Source organism: Eleutherodactylus coqui, chromosome 1 (assembly GCF_035609145.1).
Source record: "Eleutherodactylus coqui strain aEleCoq1 chromosome 1, aEleCoq1.hap1, whole genome shotgun sequence".
Classification (NCBI taxonomy): domain Eukaryota; kingdom Metazoa; phylum Chordata; class Amphibia; order Anura; family Eleutherodactylidae; genus Eleutherodactylus; species Eleutherodactylus coqui.
The window spans coordinates 84,677,972-84,699,030 of NC_089837.1; the positions used below are offsets into that span (position 1 = coordinate 84,677,972).

At 41.8% G+C, this 21,059-nt stretch overlaps 1 protein-coding gene across 1 annotated transcript in view; it reads left to right on the forward strand.

Annotated features, from left to right (window-relative positions):
- Positions 1-21,059, forward strand: part of SH3YL1 (SH3 and SYLF domain containing 1) — an 88,184-nt gene that overhangs the window by 36,107 nt on the left and 31,018 nt on the right. Inside the window, exons 5-9 of the mRNA XM_066597785.1 lie at positions 6,487-6,599; positions 9,267-9,395; positions 11,353-11,518; positions 18,134-18,194; positions 18,910-18,966. Coding sequence (XP_066453882.1) covers positions 6,487-6,599; positions 9,267-9,395; positions 11,353-11,518; positions 18,134-18,194; positions 18,910-18,966 — 526 coding nt within the window. The remainder of the gene's footprint in view (positions 1-6,486; positions 6,600-9,266; positions 9,396-11,352; positions 11,519-18,133; positions 18,195-18,909; positions 18,967-21,059) is intronic.

Sequence of the window (21,059 nt, forward strand, 5' to 3'; positions counted from 1 at the left end):
CTTACATGCTGCAGTCTATGTGACTGCAGCATGTAAAGGGCTGTCACCATCGGACCCCCGGAATGTGATCAGGGGGTCCTGATGGGTCCCTGTGGAAGTCCCCTAAAGGGACAAAAGGAAAAATAAATAAATAAAAAAATAAATAAAAAAAAGTAAAAAAATTATAAAAACACTTGTCTCCCTTTACTTTGTAAAAAATCAAAAATATAATCACACATGTGGTATCCCTGCGTCGTAATGACCCAGAGAAGGAAGTGAATACATTATTTAACCCCTTAATGACATGGCCCCTTTTTTCTCCATTTCTTTTTTTCCTCCCCCCTGTTTAAAAAATCACAACTTGTCCCGCAAAAAACAAGCCCTTATATGGCCATGTCAATGGAAAAATGAAAAAGTTATGGCTCTTGAGACGCAACTGCAAAATTAGTTGAAATTCAATGATTAGACCATTTTAAAAAACCTGCCCAGGTGGGCACGACAGGGTGGTAGGAAACCCGCCACTCAAGGGGTTAAACGAGTTTCTCAATACTAATTGTTCAGTGAAATGCAGCATTAGGGCGCCCACCCACTGGCGTTTTTTTCCCCTGCGAAATTCGCAGCATTTTTTTCTCTGCAGAGGTCTATGGGACTTGTAATGTTAAAATCGCGATCGCGCAAAATCGCAATTTACCGCGAAATCGCGATTTTGCGCGATCGCGATTTTAACATTACAAGTCCCATAGACCCCTGCAGAGAAAAAAATGCTGCGAATTTCGCAGGGAAAAAAAACGCCAGTGGGTGGGCGCCCTTACACTGCTGATATCTGTGTCCAGCGATTTTTTTTTTTTTTTTTTTTTTTTTTTTTTTTTTTTTTTTCCCCCCCGCCACCAGGAGTGTGCTATACTAGGATATGTAAGAAAGGCCTAATTATCAATCCCACTGCTGCCCCACTGGTGTTAGCTGCTCAGCATTGTAAGCTAGGAGGACAACATTGCAATGACTGGTACAAAATAAGAAAGTATATGTTTTATTCTATTTTAAGTTATCCTTTTTGCTATTCTCCCAACCAATAATATTTTTCATACATGCAAATTGCCTGGATAGAACTTTTAATTTGTATGGGTTACTTTTGTGGTTGTTGTTCGGGTATTTTTCAGAAAAGCTGAGTCGGGAAGGGAATCATCTGAGGAGACTTATAAGGCCAAGCATTCTCCTCCTGGGAAATATATGCAAATAAGAAAGATTGAACAATACCTCTGCAACCTCCTGCAAATCAATGTCCGACCCTTTATACGGGTCTTTGTAACAATGCTTGGGAATTGAAAGCCAAGCCAGAATCCATACACAGACAGCTGTTTCGGGGTGTTTGACCTTCATCAGTGTGCAGTAATCATTGTTACATCTACCCTAAACGGTATTGTTCCATTATCCTTATTTGCATATATTTCCCAGAAAAGTATGCATGGCCTTATAAGTCTCTTCACTCACCTTCTTCTAGGTGCTCTTCTTAGGGTGGGATGATACCCTTTCCAACCCATGTCACAGGCCTCTCACTAGCCAAGCCAGGAACCTGCTGCACACTGATGAGGGGCAAACACCCCGAAACGGCTGTCTGTGTATGGTATTCTGGCTTGGTTTTCAATTCCCAATCATTGCTCTACAGGCCTGTATTAAAGGGTCGGACATTAATTTGCAGGAATGCTGCCATCCAATAGGTGGCGCTGTAGAGGTATTGTTCCATCATCAGAAAAGCCGAACATACTGCAGCTCTCTCCCTCCAGTCTCCACATAGACATATATGCTCAGAACAGCTAAATGTGCATGTTTAGCTCATGCATGAAGAGGAGTCAAGCCGCCGCCAGATACTTCTAACATCAGCTTATTAATACTATGTTTTTGATTCTGTTCCCCACCACCACCCTAGCATACAGTAAGAAGGCCCCAATACACATTAGATGATATTACTGTGTTTATTGGCCGTTGCCACTACAGGAAAGATATTGCCATTCCAGTGAATAGGCATCCATGAATTACTTTTATTGAACAGGTGGTCCAAAACGAGAACCTCCTGTTTGTCCTAACAGGGAAGGGGAAAGCGGTTGTCGAGAGGAAACGTCACCTTCTGCAAAGCAGGAATTCTGCATCGTATGCGTAATTTTACCCTGATCACAAATGATAACATAGAAGGTGCGGGCTTGAAATATACGAATAGTGCGCTCATCACATCTATATTATGCATAATACACAGGAGAACTATGAATATAGGAAAATCTAAGTGCTGGATATTAATCCATTGAGGACATAATTGTAAATATCACTCCTGAAACCCAACACCGTAGATTTATCCAAAAATAACACCGGAAAATGCATTGTCTTGTGTTTAGTTAGGTGTGAGATGTTGACCAACCTATATAAATTAATTTAGGGAGTGTAAAGTGCGGAAGTTCAATACAAGTATCAGATGATCTTATATTATTTAATTTCTTATTAGATTGACAGATGCTGGATGGGTGGCCAGGAGATTTATTTTTTAAACCTTTCTTATAAATTATAACATATAAAGGCATTATTAGGTTTTTCGGCAATTGCAACCTGTTAAGGTTGTGCATCTGGGACCTGTGGTTCTACTGGGTTCCTTGTGCACATCTTCACAGGTGAGGATTAATTGAGCTGGCTGGGTGTGGTGTTCTCTGCCAGCCAATCCCCCTCGTCTGCGAGAGATAAATACCAGCAAACTCTTGTGAGTTTTAGGGCTTATTTTAGGGCTTATTCAGACGACCGTATATCAGACGGGTTTTCACACCCGGCCGATATACGATGTCCCTCTCTGTAGGGCAAGGAGGCTGGAGGAGTCGGGAGCAGTGCACTGAGCTCCTGCCCCCTCTCCGCCTCCTCTCCACCCCCTTCCCGCCCCTCGGCACTATTTGCAATGGGAGGGGGCGGAACAGGGGCAAAGCTAAGTCTTGGAACTTAGGAGAAGAGAGGCAGAGAGCAGGTAAGGAGGAGGGAAGGGGGGAACCACTTGGATGGAAGAGTATATCGGCTGGCCAGCCATCGTGTAAATAGGTCCTTAGAATGTAGCATTCCAAAAAGTGTAATTTTGCTCTGGGCATGAAAACTCTAAACACCCCGGTCATGAAGGGGTTAAATTGTTTGAGAAACTTTTGACTTGCAGTGGCACATAAACTATTCCACTGTTGCAGATCTATTCTTAGCTAATTGCCTAAGGTTTATGCAATACACCTGCTCCCCTCCAGTGCTTCTTAACAACACACTGATTAAGTTTTATGTATTTTTTGTACTTTCATTTTCTGTAGAAACCTTTCTGGTTACAGAAAAAAATGTCTCAAACTTCACAGTGGGCGGCCCTCGACAACAAAGGCTATATATATAAATTTAGTAACCCACAATTGTGTTATAACTAACACTGACCACATGGTTAAAAGTTGAGTGCATTTTGCATGTTGGGGCCTGTGTCATGTGTCCTTATTTCCAAACATCATAATTTTTATCATTAGTTGTGAGGTTCTTCTAGTTATTGGGCTTTGTGAATTTTTACCTTTTTTTTTTTTCTGAAACAGGACAATAATGCTACTTCGGATCTTGTATGCAATTTGTGAAATAGAAAAAAAATAACCAAAGGAACTATAACTAAGTTGTTAGCACAAGAGACAGATTATTCTTTATTTTCTTGTAACTTTTAACAAGTTTCTGTTTATGTGCTAGTGTCACGTCACTGCCAGGATACTGCCCTTTCTCTGCCAGCGCAGCTTTACTGCTGTGGGTTCTATCCTGTCCAGCTAAGGCTGGATTCAGACGACTGTATATCGGCTCGGTTTTCACGCCGAGCCGATATACGGTGCCCTCATCTGCAGGGGGGTAGGATAGAAGAGCCTGGAGCAGGAACTAAGCTTCCACCCCTCTCTGCCTCCTCTCCGCCCCTCTGCACTATTTGCAATGAAAGGAGGCGGGACGGGGGAAGGGATAAGTTCCGTGAATTAGCCCTGTCCCCATCCCGCCTCTCCCCATTGTAAATAGTGCAGAGGGGCAGAGAGGAGGCAGAGAGGGGGCGGGAGCTCAGAGCACTGCTCCTGGCTCAACCAACCCCCCCCCCCCCTGCAGAGAGAGACGACGTATATCGGCTGGGCGTGAAAACCCAGCTGATATACGTTCGTCTGAATCCAGCCTAAGGTTAAATATTTTCTGTCCCGTCTAGTTAGGTTAATTAGTCCTGCAGCTGTTAGCTGGTGATTGACAGCTCTGTCAGCCAATCCGTTTCTTCCCGCTCCCTATATAATCCATCTCTTTCTGGCTGGAAGTGCCAGCTATATTTCAGTGTTTCTGATAGTCTCCTTGCTCAGTTCTCCTGTCTGTTGTCTGGCTCCTGTGTTCTGGTTTGTCCCTTGTGTTTCTGTTTCTTTTGCATTCTGTGTTCTCGTCTTTTATTTGTCAATTTCTGTTTGTCTCTGGTTTTCTGTACTCTGGTTCTCCTCTGACCTTGGACCTGTCCTCATGCAAGTAGTGGAGTTGTCCCTTTCGGGACGGGTGCCCTGCTTCGAGGTAGGTTCTTTTGTTACCCCTTAGTTTTGTTAGCTGCAGTGTCTGTCCACCGGAGTAGTAAGTAAACACTCCTGTCCTGACTGCTCTGGTACCTAATCATCTCTTGGTTTTGTCAGCAGTCTTGGAGAGATGTGACCGCTAGTTTCTTTCAGTCTTCTAGTTTTGATTCTGGACCATGTAATTTGTACATAGTAACATAGAATGTAAAACAGAAAAAAGACATGTGTCCATCCAGTTCAGCTTATGACCCCCCGAATGTTGATCCAGAGGAAGGCATTTCCATTTAAGGGAAAAAATTCCTTCCTCACTCCAACCTGGCAATCAGAATAATCCCCAGAATAACCGACCTTTCTGAAGTAATCGGTGACTATAACATATATTATCACTCAAGAAAGGCATCCAGGCCTTTCTTGAACTCTTATCGAATTTGCCATCACCACATCCTCAGACAGAGTCCCATAGTCTCACTGCTCTTACAGTAAAGAACCCCCTGCTATGTCTGTGTAGAAACCTTCTTTCCTCTAGATGTAGAGGACGCCCCCTTGTTACAGTCACAGTCCTGGGTGTAAATAGATGATGAAAGAGATCTCTGTATTGTCCCCTGATATATTTATACATACCGTGGAGATTAAAGGGATAATGCCACCATGGTTTGGGCAGCATGAACCCAGGAAAGGGAAGCCTGTAGCTCCCATGAGTATTTTATTCTGAAACATTTCAGAATGAATACACTTTGAAGTTTGTCTCGGAGCTGGGCTCCAAGTCATAGGTGGGCTGTGCTGATCACTTCCTGCCTGGTGTATGCACAGAAGCAGGGAGAAGATCTTTCAGTCTTCATATACAATGGATCAGACAGCGCCAACGGATACTACACCGACTTCAAACGTGCTTCATCTCCTATCCTCCGTACAGGAGGAGAGCTGCAAAGACAATAAGGGGGGACTCTCACCAGGAGAGTGAGCCCCCAATAAAAACAAACAGCAGAGTTTCAGTAAAAAAAGCTATGCGCTCGCGAAGATTACAACAAGTCAAGCGGAGTTTAAACAATTTCCGTCCTGTGGAGGACGGAAAGAAGGAAATGAAATAGAAAGGCACTTACTCAAAAGGAGGGGGGTGTATAAAACAAGAAGCCCCCTCCTCTAAGTGCTGACTCCTCTGGGTCCTCTTAATCGCCGATGGAAGTGGCAGGAAACAAGTTGGTTTCTTCGGTTTTATTTGTATAAAAGCAAGTTTACAAAGAGGCAACGCGTTTCGGTGCAGCATGCACCTTTCTCAAGCCTATGTACACATCCTTTCAATCTTCATGGAAAGGAGAGCGCGGCCTACTTCTGTGACTCTGAGCTCAAATCTGAGTCAAACTTCAAAGTGTATTTGCAGGAGCCGCTTTTTTTTTCTAACTTCTCTTTGCTGGCTAATACAGGTTGCCCTGGCCAGCAGACCTTGCTATATAATATGTCCTAATGGGGTATACGAACGAACATTACTCTGATAGTACAACTCTTTTTAGAATATTGAAGATCACGACATTTGAACCTTAGCTTATTGGATGCCATTTCCCTTTTTAGGAGCACGTTTTCCTGGTGTCTTTCGAGCAGTGGTCCTGTCAATATTTTTGTACAGGGCAAAAAAAAACCATTGAAACATACCTAAAATATTGCAGAGTTTAAATGTTGTTCTTTTGACTTTATGTACAATCTTTACTGTATATTATAGTAGAGCTTTTCTTATTAATTTAAAATAGTCCAGCTCAGGTGTGACCCTCTTCATCTGTTACTTGCAATACTACTTTTTTACCACTAGAAGTGGTAAAGAAACTTCACACCTCTGGTTTATTACAATTTTCTTTTTAATGTTTGTTTGCTACTAATTAATGTGCTCTATTTGTTTAGGAAACTTGTTAAAAACATTTTAGTTATTTCCAATACTAAACTCCATGTGTTTGAACAGGTGTCTGATTTAGTTATTATCCTGAACCACAAAAGGGCAGTTGAAGCTTTTGCCAAAGGTGGGAACTTAACTCTCGGAGGAAATTTCACAGTTGCTATTGGACCTCTGGGAAGGTAAGAGCATTACATAATTAAAATAGTTTTTCTGGAGATCAAAATAAATTTCCCATAATTCCATACACAACTGGAATAAAGCGTGAGCCATTGCACCCTCTTTAATTATTTAAATTATTTAATTATCTTATAGTGATACAGTTCTTAATCTAATGTGTGGTTTTTTTGGTCCCCCCCCCCCCCTTTCCTCTGATTTTACCCCGTTTGGATGACCACTTTGAACAAATGCAGTATACTGGAAATATAGAAACTCCTTTTAGTCATACATATTTCATTGTAGTTGTTGTCTTTCTGAAATATGTATTTATACAAATATGCAATATCACCATTACCAAGCCATTATATTATTACCTAGTTTCTTCATACAAAAACAAAGACTTGGGGTGCTTTCACACAGTAAGATAAATTGGAACGAGCAGTGGTGATGTAGTGGTCGTGTATCGTTCCACTTGGCATGCATTTACAATTAACAATCATTGGCTACCTTTGATCATTCATCGGACCACACCTCTAGTCAGCCCTTCTGCCACTGCTTGCTGTCCAGTAAATTATTATGACGCCTATATACACGAAAAGATTTGCAGCAGTTGAACCATGCTTTTTAGGATCACTGAAACGCTTTAATCGGCGTTAATATAATGATTTATCACTGATCTTTCAGAGATGGCACGCGTTTACACCCAACAATTATCATGCAAATCACTCTAATGATTATTAATGCAGTAACTTTGTCATGTAAAACGGCCCATTAGGCCTCATGTTCACGGGTAAATTATTATTTAAAATCCGCAGCGTTTTTCCCGCACGCGTGATCCGCGCCCATAGGGATGCATTGGACACCCGCAAGTAGTTAAATACCTGCGGATGTCATTTTTCCCGTCAGACGCGGATCCGCGTGCGGGAAAAAAAATGGACATGCTCCATTTAGGTGCGGGTCTCCCGCAGGGACGGCTCCCGCAGGCTTCTATTGAAGCCTATGGAAGCCGTCCAGACCTGCGGGAGACCTGTACCAGAATTAAACTCGCCGAGCACATCCGCCGGGCCGAAGAAAGAAGATCTGGCCGCGAAGGAAGGAAGATCCGCATTGTCCGGAGCAGGTGAGTTTATTCTGATTTTTAGCCTTATGTCCGCGGGGCAGGAGGGACCCGCTACGGATTCTACATGGAGAATCCGCGGCGGGCCTGATGTTCCCCGTGGACATGAGGCCTAAGAGTCTGAAGGCCCTTTTACACGCAACGATCATCGCTCAAAATTCGTTAAAACAATGGCTTTTGAGTGATAATCGTTGCGTGTAAATGCTACCATCGTGCACTTTTTGTTTGAACGATGAATTTTAGTTGAGTTTAAAAACCATCGTTCAGACTGCATGCTGGGTGCAGGAGATAACATTGTACAGCCCTTGACTGAAAAGAGCCCACAGGCTGTTATCTGCATGGGAGCTACAGATTACATTGATTTCTCTTAGCAGCCCTTGGATGACCAATGGAGCCTATAGCAGGGCTCAGACCCCCTGCTGAGTTCTGCAACAGCTTCTATATGCTCATTTGCATGCAAGCGAAGCTGATAAAATACTAATGGGCATTCTTGCCCATTAGTACTTTATGCAAAATGATCTCACAAAACTTTCATTCTCCTTATCTTTTCAACAAATTTTAAGCGATCATTTTTGTATGTAAATGGGGCTTTAAATTATCTCAAGTGATATCCTATCAGTCTTTACACAAGTGCGTTGTATCTGAAAAAGGGCTTTCTTTCTATTGTAAATGGTGTATGATATGTAGATTTAAGTTCTACAATTGTTTGCAGTCAATGAAGCTTCTCTGTTTAATTACGATTAAGCTTACAAGGAAGCATGGGATAGACAATCAGAATTCCACAGCGCTCAATTTCACCTACATACTTACTGCATGTGCTAACTGTATTAGTAGGGGCACCCCTTGACCCTATGGATGCCATGAGTGTCTTTATGCCATATACCAGGCTGTTTTTTTTTTGGTTTTTTTTAGTTTTTTACTGCATGGAATAATATAGTAGACTACTCTATTAACAAGGAGTAGTTGAACCTGCTCTCCTCAGCTGTGCTGGGATCCATATATTAAAACTCCAGGAGAAACCATAACAAAAAGAGATGATCCAGTACAATATAAGATAAAATATCCATCATTTATTAACTTCATTGTATCAGCATGCATACAGCCATACATGAGGAGACCAGCAGAGTGATGAAAATTCAGGTCGACAGCAGTTCGGGCTCCATCTCCTTATTCATGACCTGAATTTCCATCACTCATTTGCTGTCTTCTCATTTATGGCTGGATGTATGCTGATTCCATGAAGTTTTTAGACTACCCTTTTTTTTTTATACAGAAGCATCAAGTACATAAAAACGTATACTGCGCACATTACATGTATGATTATACAACTATTAAATGCACAATCAATGTAAGGGTGCCTGTCCATGGGCGATAGTTCATTGCGTTACCCGCAGCGATAATCCGTTAGCTTACCACAGAGATCGGACAGCTCTCCCCCACGGCGGAATCTCACTAGCGATATTCCGTCAAGGCCATGGATAGGGGGCCTAAGTATTCGGAGGGAAAACACATTGCACTAAAGTATCACTGTTTTGTCCTTCTTGATGCTCTTTACTTATTACTGCTCTTCTAGAAATCTGGAGGGAGATGTTGCAATTAGAAGTTCAGCCGCTGTCTACACGTACTGCAAGTCACGTGGATTGTTTGCTGGAATATCACTAGAAGGGTCAGGGTTGATTGAAAGGAAGGAAACCAATCGCAAGTAAGTTTGTCTTACCTATGTCCATTTGCGAAATATGTAAAGGGGTTGTCTGCCCATTAGAAAAGCCATTCACTTTGAAGCTGTTAAGGCCCATTTAGACACAACGATTTGCTCAAAGCCATCTTTTGAGTCTAAATGCACGGACATCGTGCAGTTTTCGTGCACGATTCGTTCCTTGCTCAATTCTAGTTTTCTAGAATTGAGTGATGAACTCTTATCAGTGGTGCAGGCTGTTATCACAGTCAGCAGCACAGATAAGATTCTTTTAGCTTCTGTCCCATTGGTAGTTCACAGTGGGACGCGAGCTGTAAGCGTGGTGAACAATGCAGCTGTTTGCTTATGCAGAACAGCTGTATTGTTTGCCGAGCGATGGCAGCGGCGTCCAGCTCCACTTGCGTAGCTCTTTAGTAGCTAATTTAGACTATGCAAAGGTGATTACTCAAACTGTTGTTTGAGCGATTTTTTTTTTTTTTTTTTTTTTTTTTTTTTTTTGAGCGATCATCTATCAGTGTAAATGGGGTCTTGCTTTCTGAAAATCAGTGCAATTGTATTATTTCCTCTTCCGCCACCTTTTCTAAAAACTGATTTGAAGCCTACAGTATGCAGTGTGCTTGCTATGTCTTATCATCATACATCTTTGATGGTTCACCTCGCTGACTACTACGCTAGAATTTTCATAAGTAACAAGGTAGGAATACTTATGCAGAAAATAGGTACAAACTGAATAAGCCCAATTTTGCTAAACAACAAAATGAAGATGTAAGACACTACATGTTTATTGAAAATCCAAAAACATTTACAGAATACTCCTATTGTGTCTGATCAAGTTAAAGGGGTTGTCTCGCGGCAGCAAGTGGGGTTAAGCACTTCTGTATGGCCATATTAATGCACTTTGTAATGTACATCGTGCATTAAATATGAGCCATACAGAAGTTATTCACTTACCTGCTCCGTTGCTAGCGTCCCGTCTCCATGGCTCCGTCTAATTTCGCTTTCTTCTGGCGTTTTTTAGACGCGCTTGCGCTGTGCGGTCTTCTGCCTGGTGAATGGGGCCGCTCGTGCCGGAGAGCTGGTCATCGTAGCTCCGCCCCATCACGTGTGCCGATTCCAGCCAATCAGGAGGCTGGAATCGGCAATGGACCGCACAGAGCCCACGGTGCACCATGGGAGAAGACCCGCGGTGCATCGTGGGTGAAGATCCCGGCGGCCATCTTGGTGAAGGAAGAAGTAGGAAGAAGGAAAACGTCGCAGAGCGGGGATTCGGGTAAGTAATATATATATTTTTTTTAACACATCCCTTGGGGTTGTCCTGCGCCGAACGGGGGGCCTATGGAAAAAAAAAACCCGTTTTGACGCGAGACAACCCCTTTAAGTTCTTGTCTCCAAGAAGAGAGTCCATCAACTGTATAGTCCATCACCTTGCATTAAGGTTGCCAACTCCATAGTGAGTACTCTTGTTCCTTCATACAGGGCTGCAAATCTCAGCCTCTTTTCCCTAACATTCATCTACCTTACTCTTTGGTCAGCTGTGCTATTTGTTCTGTTTGAAAAATTGAAATGAAACAGAATTGAACATTAATATTCCTTTTTTCAATAAAAACTAATTTAAATTAACAGGGAACAAAACGGAACCATTTAATTCCATTTGTATTTCCATTTCTCTGCTCCTTAACCCCTTTAGTGGCACGCCCAGAAAATCTCCAGGGCGTGCTGCACTGACCCATGCAGTTAAATAAAATAAAATCCAGATTTCACTAAGTATTCTTTCATTCCTTCTTGGACAAAATTGAAAACGGTGCAAGTTCATAAAAATATCCCACACTCTATCGAATATCATATTCTCCAAAACGTGTAGAGCTGCTAATAATTTTCGTTGATTTCAGAAGTATCAGATTCCTTGCAGTGTATAAAACATTGTCCTGTAGCTGGTTGAGTTGTAATTGGGTTTTTATTACAGATTTTATTGTCAAGACGACATCCGGGCATATGAGGTCTTGTTTGGTGAAATTCCCCGTCCTGCCCAAGCTGAAGAACTTTATGAGATTCTTGATTCTTTCACTGAAAAATATGAAATTGAGGAACAGAATATGAACAGGAGAAAAATAGTCAAAGAACAAAGAAAGGTATAATGTGTAGAATTTTATACACACCTCTACTATAAAATTCCTTCTATCTGACCTGAGTGGAACTTTATGGATGAAATAGATGTTTCAGTTTATAAGATATTTGGCATTTTTGGATGGTCACAAAAAACGACATTTTTTTTCTTTGTTTTCTTTCCTTATTGTATATTTTTGCTCAGTGATTTGTCCTTTGTTCCTGGTTTGGTGAAATTCAGTTATGTATACTGGTTCAATGCTGGATTAGAAGTTTAGAATTTCCCTATAGATAATTATTATAGAATCTCTTTGGGTCTCTCTTATTCTTACATATTAGTGTTATTCTTTGCATATTAAAGGGGTTTCCTCACAAAGGCAACCCCATGTCATATTATAGCCAACCCAGCAATTTGCTGATCACATTGTGACTAGAAATGAGCGAGCATACTCGTTAAGGACAAATACTCGAGCGAGTATTATCCTTTTTGAGTACCTGCCCGCTCGTGAGAAAAGATTCGGGGGGGCGGCGGGGGGAACCGGGGTGGATATCTCTCTCTCTCTCCCCGCTCACTCCCACAACACAGCGCTCACCCCCGCCAGCACCCGATTCTTTTCTCACGAGCGGGCGGGTATTTGAAAAGGACAATACTCGCTCGAGTATTTGTCCTTAACGAGTATGCTCGCTCATCTCTAATTGTGACACATTATTACATTTTTCTAATTTAATTTTTTATTTTCTGATTTTGTAAATGTTATTTTTATTCTATTGTCTGTACATGTCTATGGGGACGGTCACCTTGCCTGAGGTGATTTTACCAGCATTTAGGGCCTTTTCACACCTGCTTTTAGGGTTTCAGTCACAATTCAATTTCTCTGTTCCATCTTTGGAGCATTAAAACGGAATTAAAGCAGAAATAAATGTTTCCATTTTTCCCCATTGATTTCAGCTTGCTTCCATTCCTTTTAAGTTTCCACTTTTTAATGGAACAAAGAGCATTCAAACTTTTTTCAATTTGGGGAAAAAAGCACCTTTTATTTTCTTTTCAATTTCATTTTTCTGTTCAAAAAACGGGGTAGAGAAATGGAATTGTGACTGAAGACCTAAATGCATATGTGAATGGGCCCTTATAAATGCTTTACAGCAGCCTCATGGGCCATTCACATAATAAATGAGGGCAGCACCCATTGACTTATATTGGAGACTGTTCTAAACCCCTGTGCAGAGGTCATTATGCAGGGAGAGGGAGGAGGTGAGCTGTAACCATCACCTATTGTAAATGGGGGATCTTGTGTTATCTATGCATAGGTGTCATCTTTTCTTCTATTCCTGCCTGTGATGAGAATGAGATGACTGCTGAAAATGTATTCTATATAACAGGAAATGTCAGAATATTATTAGTGGTCAACATAAGAACTACAGAATTTTAGAATTTGTTTAGGATTTAGAATGTGACATCAAAATTTTAAAACAAATCAACAAAAATATTAAATACAGTATGTTTAACATAAAAACTTGACTTGTACAATAGATGATTTTCTGATGACACATTCACTTTACGAAACCCTTGGTGATCAGTGATTATCAGCTTCGGCTGGCCATAAATTTAAATGTACCATTATACAGTTGCAAAAAGGAAAACTTAAACCCTTTGAGGGTTATTTGGAATTCGGCATTAATTACTAATAAAATGTGCTCTGATTGTTATGTCACAATTTAAACAGACACAATCTAAGGGTCCTTTTACCTGTCCATTCTGTGGGTCCTTTTACACTGTCCATTCTGTGGGTCCTTTTACACTGTCCATTCTGTGGGTCCTTTTACACTGTCCAAAATCTGGGTCCTTTTACACTGTCCAAAATCTGGGTCCTTTTACACTGTCCATTCTATGGGTCCTTTTACACTGTCCATTCTAAGGGTCCTTTTACACTGTCCATTCTAAGGGTCCTTTTACACTGTCCATTCTAAGGGTCCTTTTACATTGTCCATTCTGTGGGTCCTTTTTAGAGATGAGTGAACGTACTCGTTTAGGGCGATTTCGCAATTGAGCACCGCTTTTTTCGAGTAACTGACTACTCGGGGGCCGGCGTGGTGGAGCGGGGGGTAGCAGTGGGGAACAGGGGGGAGCTCTCTCTCTCCCCCCCCACTCCCCTCTGCATCCCCCTGCTCACCCTTGGCGCCCCCCGAATTTTTTCGCCCGAGTAGTCAGTTACTCGAAAAAAGCGATGCTCGATTGCGAAATCGCCCTAACCGAGTACATTCGCTCATCTCTAGTCCTTTTACACTGTCCATTCTATGGGTCCTTTTACACTGTTCATTCTATGGGTCCTTTTACACTGTTCATTCTATGGGTCCTTTTACACTGTCCATTCTACGGGTCCTTTTACACTGTCCATTCTATGGGTCCTTTTACACTGTCCATTCTACGGGTCCTTTTACACTGTCCATTCTATGGGTCCTTTTACACTGTCCATTCTACGGGTCCTTTTACACTGTCCATTCTGTGGGTCCTTTTACACTGTCCATTCTGTGGGTCCTTTTACACTGTCCATTCTGTGGGTCCTTTTACACTGTCCATTCTGTGGGTCCTTTTACACTGTCCATTCTGTGGGTCCTTTTACACTGTCCATTCTAAGGGTCCTTTTACACTGTCCATTCTAAGGGTCCTTTTACACTGCCCAGTAACATCCTGATGATGAGTGCTTGTTCACCTGGGCTTCACAAAGATCAATTAAAAAGGAAAGTGCTGAATGATTATACATATGATCATTGCTCAGCATTCAGTTTCATCATTGTCAGCAGCAGCCCCCCTTTCACACAGGTAGATGTGCTGCTGATTAATTATGATTTTTTTTCCCAGCTTCAAAAAACAGATGCATTCGGGAAATGAATGAGTGTTTGCTCATTCGTCGGCTAATCGGGTGCAGCTTCACATAGCCTGATGATTGAGCAAAGAATGTTCCTGCAAACGTTAATGGCCCCATAAAAGGCCCTTAAACGATTAGCACAAACAATTGTACCATTCGTGTCTTTTATTGAGTAATCATCCACAGCGCTGGGAGAAAAAAATAAGTGAATGCCTCGTAGGATCCTGAGTTGGGGACCCCCACTTTGATTATTTTATGACCTATTATGGCATATGGAGAGGGGTTGATGTTTTAGTGTTTTCTTCCCAATGATCGAAAATGGTTCATATTTCATAATTTTAGCATGACTGCTACCCTGCCAATGTACCAACGAGTCTTTAGAAAAGTTTATCAGAAAAGATTAAGATGGATAAGAGTCTTTGATGTGTGTGTGGGAACGAGCTCCATGACGCCGACTAGTGTGACCAGATAACCAGGGTACACAGTACATGCAGAGTGCCTATGGGAAATTATGGATAATTAGACTGTCAATCTAATCTGAAAGCTGTTACCTCTCAGCACCATGTACTGCGCAAAACATGCCTAATAAGGAGCTGATCTGAGAAAGATCTGGTTGGTATCTATTAACCAGCAACATCAGATCGCGGAATTCTAGATGCTGATAGTAAAACATTATGCGGTTCATTACTACAGATGTAGCAGAGCTGAATCTGTCAGTTTCAAACAATAAGTCACATTAAAATTGGGAAACCCTTCCAGAAATGTTCATTTTTTTTTGTTGTAAGTTTTATGAACTAGTGTCTCCAAAATATTTTTGGCGCTGAAATCTGTTGCATTAAGTCCGTTTTTAAACCTTTAGTGACATAAATAATTATAGAAGTAAGAAATTATTTCCCCTTTTGTGTCCCAGCAGTTCTAATTTTTAATTTTTTTATCTTAATGCTGCTGTATGAGACCTTGTACTTTGTGAGACAAGTTCTAGTTTTTATAGGAAGCAATGTCAGGTACATATTATGTATTGAATATCTTTTATTAATTTTTTTTACTGGGGCAATGGAGAAAAAAAGACTTCACTTTTTGTTTTGTTTGTGACTTATTTTTACAGTTTTCACCATTTGGCATAAATGTAATAACTGTATTCTACGGCCCATTACAATTATTACAACAAATTTGTAGAAATTTTGTTTTACTACTTTTGCACAATATAATTTTTTTTTTTTTTTAATTAAAAAATTGTTTGTGGCACCACATTCCCAGACCAGAGTATTCTTATTTTTCTATCGACAAACTTGTATGAGGGCTTGCTTTTTGCAGGATGACTTGTAGTTTATATTGGTACTGAAATTTACTGTGCTGGATAAATAATGCAATACTTTATGGTACAGGTTGCTATGGATGTGGCGATACAATTATGTGTAGTTTTCTTTGATTTTACTTTTTCAGTATTTAAAGCATTATGTAAGGGGTAAAAAAAAACTTTAAATATTTTTAAAATAAAAAAAAAGCAATGACTGTGGCATCTGTGGGGTTAAACAGCACAGAGGAATGATTAAATAAGTGCTTATCTTTATTCTGGGAAAAAAGACCCCCACATGTGACAATCAGAGAGCAAATGTGTTTTCTGATTGATGGGGTGATCACATGATCAAAAGTCCATGCCACAGCTCATTTGGGACAGGGCAATAGGCAGGAGAATCACAGAAGAAAAACTGGTTTATCTATCTGCTTCCCTGCTGCCTCCCCTCTGCTCTGCATACAGACTGAAGTGATAACTGTAAATTCAATATTTTGGACCCCACTTCAAATAGCTGTATTGTCAGCTTTAAAATCTTGGCTCTGAAATGAGAATGAAAACCTGTTGGTAACACTGATGGAGCCAGAGCTAGAGCTGTTTGAAGTAGAATTCTGGTACACACCGCATTAGTGCTATAATTTGCAACATTTCTCTCCTCCTCTTGTCACTTTTCAGAAGTGGAAAAAAAAAGTAGACAGGGTTTAGCGGGAGGGCCTGTGGCCAACAGCTATTAGTCTGATTTATTAAGTTTTAAGCCAGAAAATGGGGGAAGACGTGGCACAAATCATTGCCTGCTTATAGGACTCCTGCAAGAAGGCTGAAACATAGCCTTACAGCCCCCATGCAGTCAATGAAACTGTGCTCCTCCCATCTCCTGACTCCCTGCCTCTCTGCACATTGTGGCTGCTGCCACCATAGACCTGCCATGACCGGCGCTCAACACTTTTAATCTATCTGTAGCTGCTGGATCCTCGTCCGCCTCCTCCTAGAGCCTTAGGGCCACAACCAAACCAGGGTCATGGGTCACTAGGGTTGCACAGGTTTAAGGGGGTCACCAGTGAAGCGACATAAGTGAAAGGGCTCTGTAAGGAAGGGATTGAAAGGATACGTCTGTACGAGAGATTAGGAGGCTCATGATTGGGGGCACAGATAATGGTGCATGATGGGTGCTCAGGTTGGGCATATATGTAGAAGTGCATCTCTTTTTAGCTGTCGCAGAGTATATAGCGGATAAACATGGACTCTGTAGGATAAAGATGAGTAAGTGTGGCTGTTGCTTCTCCCCAACAACCCTTCCTCAGAGCTGCTGGCCTGCTATGCTATTCCATCAGCTTCTGATTGTGCATTAAAGGGGTTGTCTTGCAGCAGCAAGTGGGGTTATACACTTCTGTATGGCCATATTAATGCACTTTGTAATGTACATCATGCATTAAATATGAGCCATACAGAAATTATTCACTTACCTGCTGCGTTGCTAGCGTCCCCGTCGCCATGGATCCGTCTAATTTCGCTTTCTTCTGGCGTTTTTAGACGCGCTTGCGCTGTGCGGTCTTCTGCCTGGTGAATGGGGCCGCTCGTGCCGGAGAGCTGGTCATCGTAGCTCTGCCCCGTCACGTGTGCCGATTCCAGCCAATCAGGAGGCTGGAATCGGCAATGAACCGCACAGAGCCCACGGTGCACCATGGGAGAAGACCCACGGTGCATCGTGGGTGAAGATCCCGGCGGCCATCTTGGTGAAGGAAGAAGTAAGAAGAAGGAAGACGTCGCAGAGCGGGGATTCGGGTAAGTAAATATATATATATATATATATATATATATATATATATATATATATATATATATATATATATATATATATATATTATAATTTTTTTTTTTTTTTAACACATCCCTTGGGGTTGCCTGCGCCGAACGGGGGGCCTATGGAAAAAAAAACCCAAAAACGTTTCGGCGCGAGACAACCCCTTTAATCGTATATCGCACATGTGATGTGAACAGGGCCGTATTGATTTATCACAGTTGCTGGATAGATGTCTACGAGGGCTCTCTCAAATGAGCGTATTTTGCAGCCCGCAGGAAGTATGCAATGACCTGTATACTTGCTGTGTGCCAACAATCCTATACACTATCTTGACATGTATACAAGTGTAATACGTGCCAAGATATGCATGCTGTGTGTGAGAGGCACAATTGAAAGTCAATGATGGGATCGGTACTGTCTCTTAAGTCCACTAAACCCTTATATGTGTGAGTCCTAAGGCCACTCTCACACTCAGCGCTTTTTACCGCGATTAGGCCGGTGTCAAGAGTGGACCCCATTATAAGTCAGCAGGGTTCATTGCGCGCTCGTCAGGTAAAGGATCCGTCAGTGCATTGTGGTTCTTGTCCTACATGGAAGCCACTGCTCTGATGTGAAGAGAGCCTTGCCCGCAGTATAAATGTAGAAGTAACTTATGGTGTGATTCTTCATGTCTTTGTAGAAAGAAGTCCCCGTAAAGTCGAATAGACTGCGTTCCTACCAGTCGGGAAATGGTACAGAAGGTAAGAAACGTATGTGAGGAGTGTATACGCTGCCCATGGGGCTGACCAAAAAGATGAGAATCACACGCTGGCAAGCGTAATATTGTGCTGAAGTTCTCGGCACATACACTTTCATCTCCCTTGGCAGAACATCTGTCGTTCACACGGGGAGATACGCTGCCAGCAATTAGGATTCTTGGTTCTGCATAAAAGATGCAATCCTATGACAAATGTGTGTTTGCTTGTCAGGTGATCATCAGCAACTTCACACAGCCAATGATCGGGTGAACAAAGGGCCTTTCACAAGTATCCGGCCATGTAAAAGGCCCTAAAGGCTGGACTGGCCGTGTAGTTTATGGAACCAACCCAGGAAGGGACCCAAAAAGAAGGAAATGTATAGAGCAAAAACTGGTTCTTCTCTTTGGTATCCACTCCAGGGTTTGGCTCAAAAAACTGCATGTGTGATTCCAGCCTCGGAGTATTGGCGCTCGCAACAAATTTGTTACAAAAAATGTCTGCAATGATCCCACTAATGTAAACGAGGCTTGCAGAAATGTATGCACACATCGCGGGAACTACCTCATTCAGATGTATGGAATGAAAATTTTTTTAGACTACGAAATGTCTGCAACTAATCTGAACCATCAGTACATCGGATCCCCATGGATGTCCTTTATGTTTTTAAGTATGTATATTTGTCAATTATGAAAATGTAATGAAACTTTTTCTTTTTTAGCTACAAGACCTACACAAAGAAGTTACCCTGACATCTCCAGCTATAACATGAATGAACGTGAGTATGGCTGGGATCACCTTTTATACACTATAGGATGATGACATAGTTTTGAGCTGTATTATATAGATACATGCACACACTTTTTTTTTTAGTATATCTGCTGCCCTATTTACTGTCGTAAGACAGTCATGTTCCATAGGAATGCTACTAGTTACAGAATGGGGCAGATCTACTATTTATCATATTTATCATGTTTTTTATACACTTTCAAACACTTTTTCTGACTCATCTGGCAAAGGCATGTGGCCTAAATGTGAAATTGTGTGCCAAAAATTACACCAAATTTTGATGCAATATACACTAGTGATGGCAACACCATATCTGTGGGAGGTGCTCCATATCTGTGGCTCCAAATTTCAATTATGGGTGTAACTCTTTTATGATGCTCCTGTGGCCAGGATTCACATCAATACAGATATATCCCCCTCCTTTGCCCTGAAATGCGGCACAAGGCAGGGCTGCCCCTTATCATTCCTGCTATCTGCCCTGGCATTAGAACTGCTTGTGGTAGCTATTCACCAATCCTTTTTAATCCAGGGTATTTCTAGGGGGTCTCTGGTGGAAAAAGTATCCCTCTACACTGATGACACCTTGGTTTATTTACCAGATTTGGGCTTTCTCCTGGCTTTTTTATTGTACTTAATAACTAAGTTTGGTTCCTTCTCAGGGCTTTGGGTTAGTTGGTCCAACTCTGTACTGTTCTCCTTGGACTGCATTTCTGCTGTCAGGATATTTATCACTGGTTCTAGATCCTGGAGATCCTTTCCTTTTTGGCTTCCTTTTGATCCCACATAGGTGGGATCCATTTAATCTCAGGAAATTTCTTTTCTTTTGACTTGCTCAGAGCCTCTTCTCCAACTAAGACCAAACAGAGAATTGGATGAAATGGGGGAATACAAAAGTAGTTCATATAGGGAATATCTCTACATATATTTAGCGCATCCCTGGCACCTCCGTACACCTAGACAGAAATGTACGCCAGGTTTGACCTGGCATACATTTCTGGTATAATTTACGCCACCTTCTGTTACAAATTATACATAGGGCCTCTTTCACACAGGCATTGCGATCTTCGGCCACCTGCATCGCGGCTGAAAATCACATGAACGGGAGAAAGTCGCGGCTAAATCTCCCGCTTTCTCGCCTGTTCACATGACCAAGCTGCGGCATATATAAGCTGCAGCCCTGAATTCTGTGGGCCAGGGGAAGAGACCTTAGCGCTGCATTAAATATATTTGATTCTTTAACATCAATGCAGTAGGAAACTATAGGGCCAAGAGTGGCACCTGGCCTGGCACCCGGGTATATCGTGGCTGATGTACAAGAGTGTCTATACGGGGGATAATAGAAGCATATATTCTATAAGCCGCGGCCACACGCTGAATAGACATCTAAAAGGCATCCCCGTAAATCACTTATTATTCCAGTAATCCTGAGCTGAATTATTTCCCAGTTTTTTTCTACATCTCAGCGGCTGTATTTATAAAGCGAGTAAATATGTTAATCCATCTAGTGGTCCCCTTCTGGCGCTTCCTATCTTTTACATCACCAACTACAAATGCAAAGCAGCAAATGTACCCAAAATATCTTCAGCCTAGTACTTATGAGGGAATCCTTTGTGGGGATTATCCCATACAGAACATGTTTGCCGTCTTTTTCGTTTATGAATGAGGACAATGGATTGTTGTCTTGAATGGAGGAATAAAGCGTGAGGGGGGAGGTAGATAAATGCAGTCAGATCTGCTTGTTGACTTGTACAGCTCTGGGTTAAGATAATTTTGAGTATGGGGTGAGCACTGATTACACGGAGGACTGCCTGCAATTGTTAGATACTCCCTTTTATGACTAATACATTTTTTGCTTTATCTCACTACTCCATAGCTTATATACGTTGAATGGCCATTTTATTGAAGACTACCAATAGAATGTTGGACCTCCTTTTGGCCTTCAGAAGCAGCACATCATCATGACATAAAGGCCCATTTACACGAGCCGATGATCGCTCAAATGACAGTTTCAGTGACAGCTTTGAGTGATCATTTTGCACAACTATTAAGTAGCTACTCAGCTCCTTAAGAGCAATTAAGTGT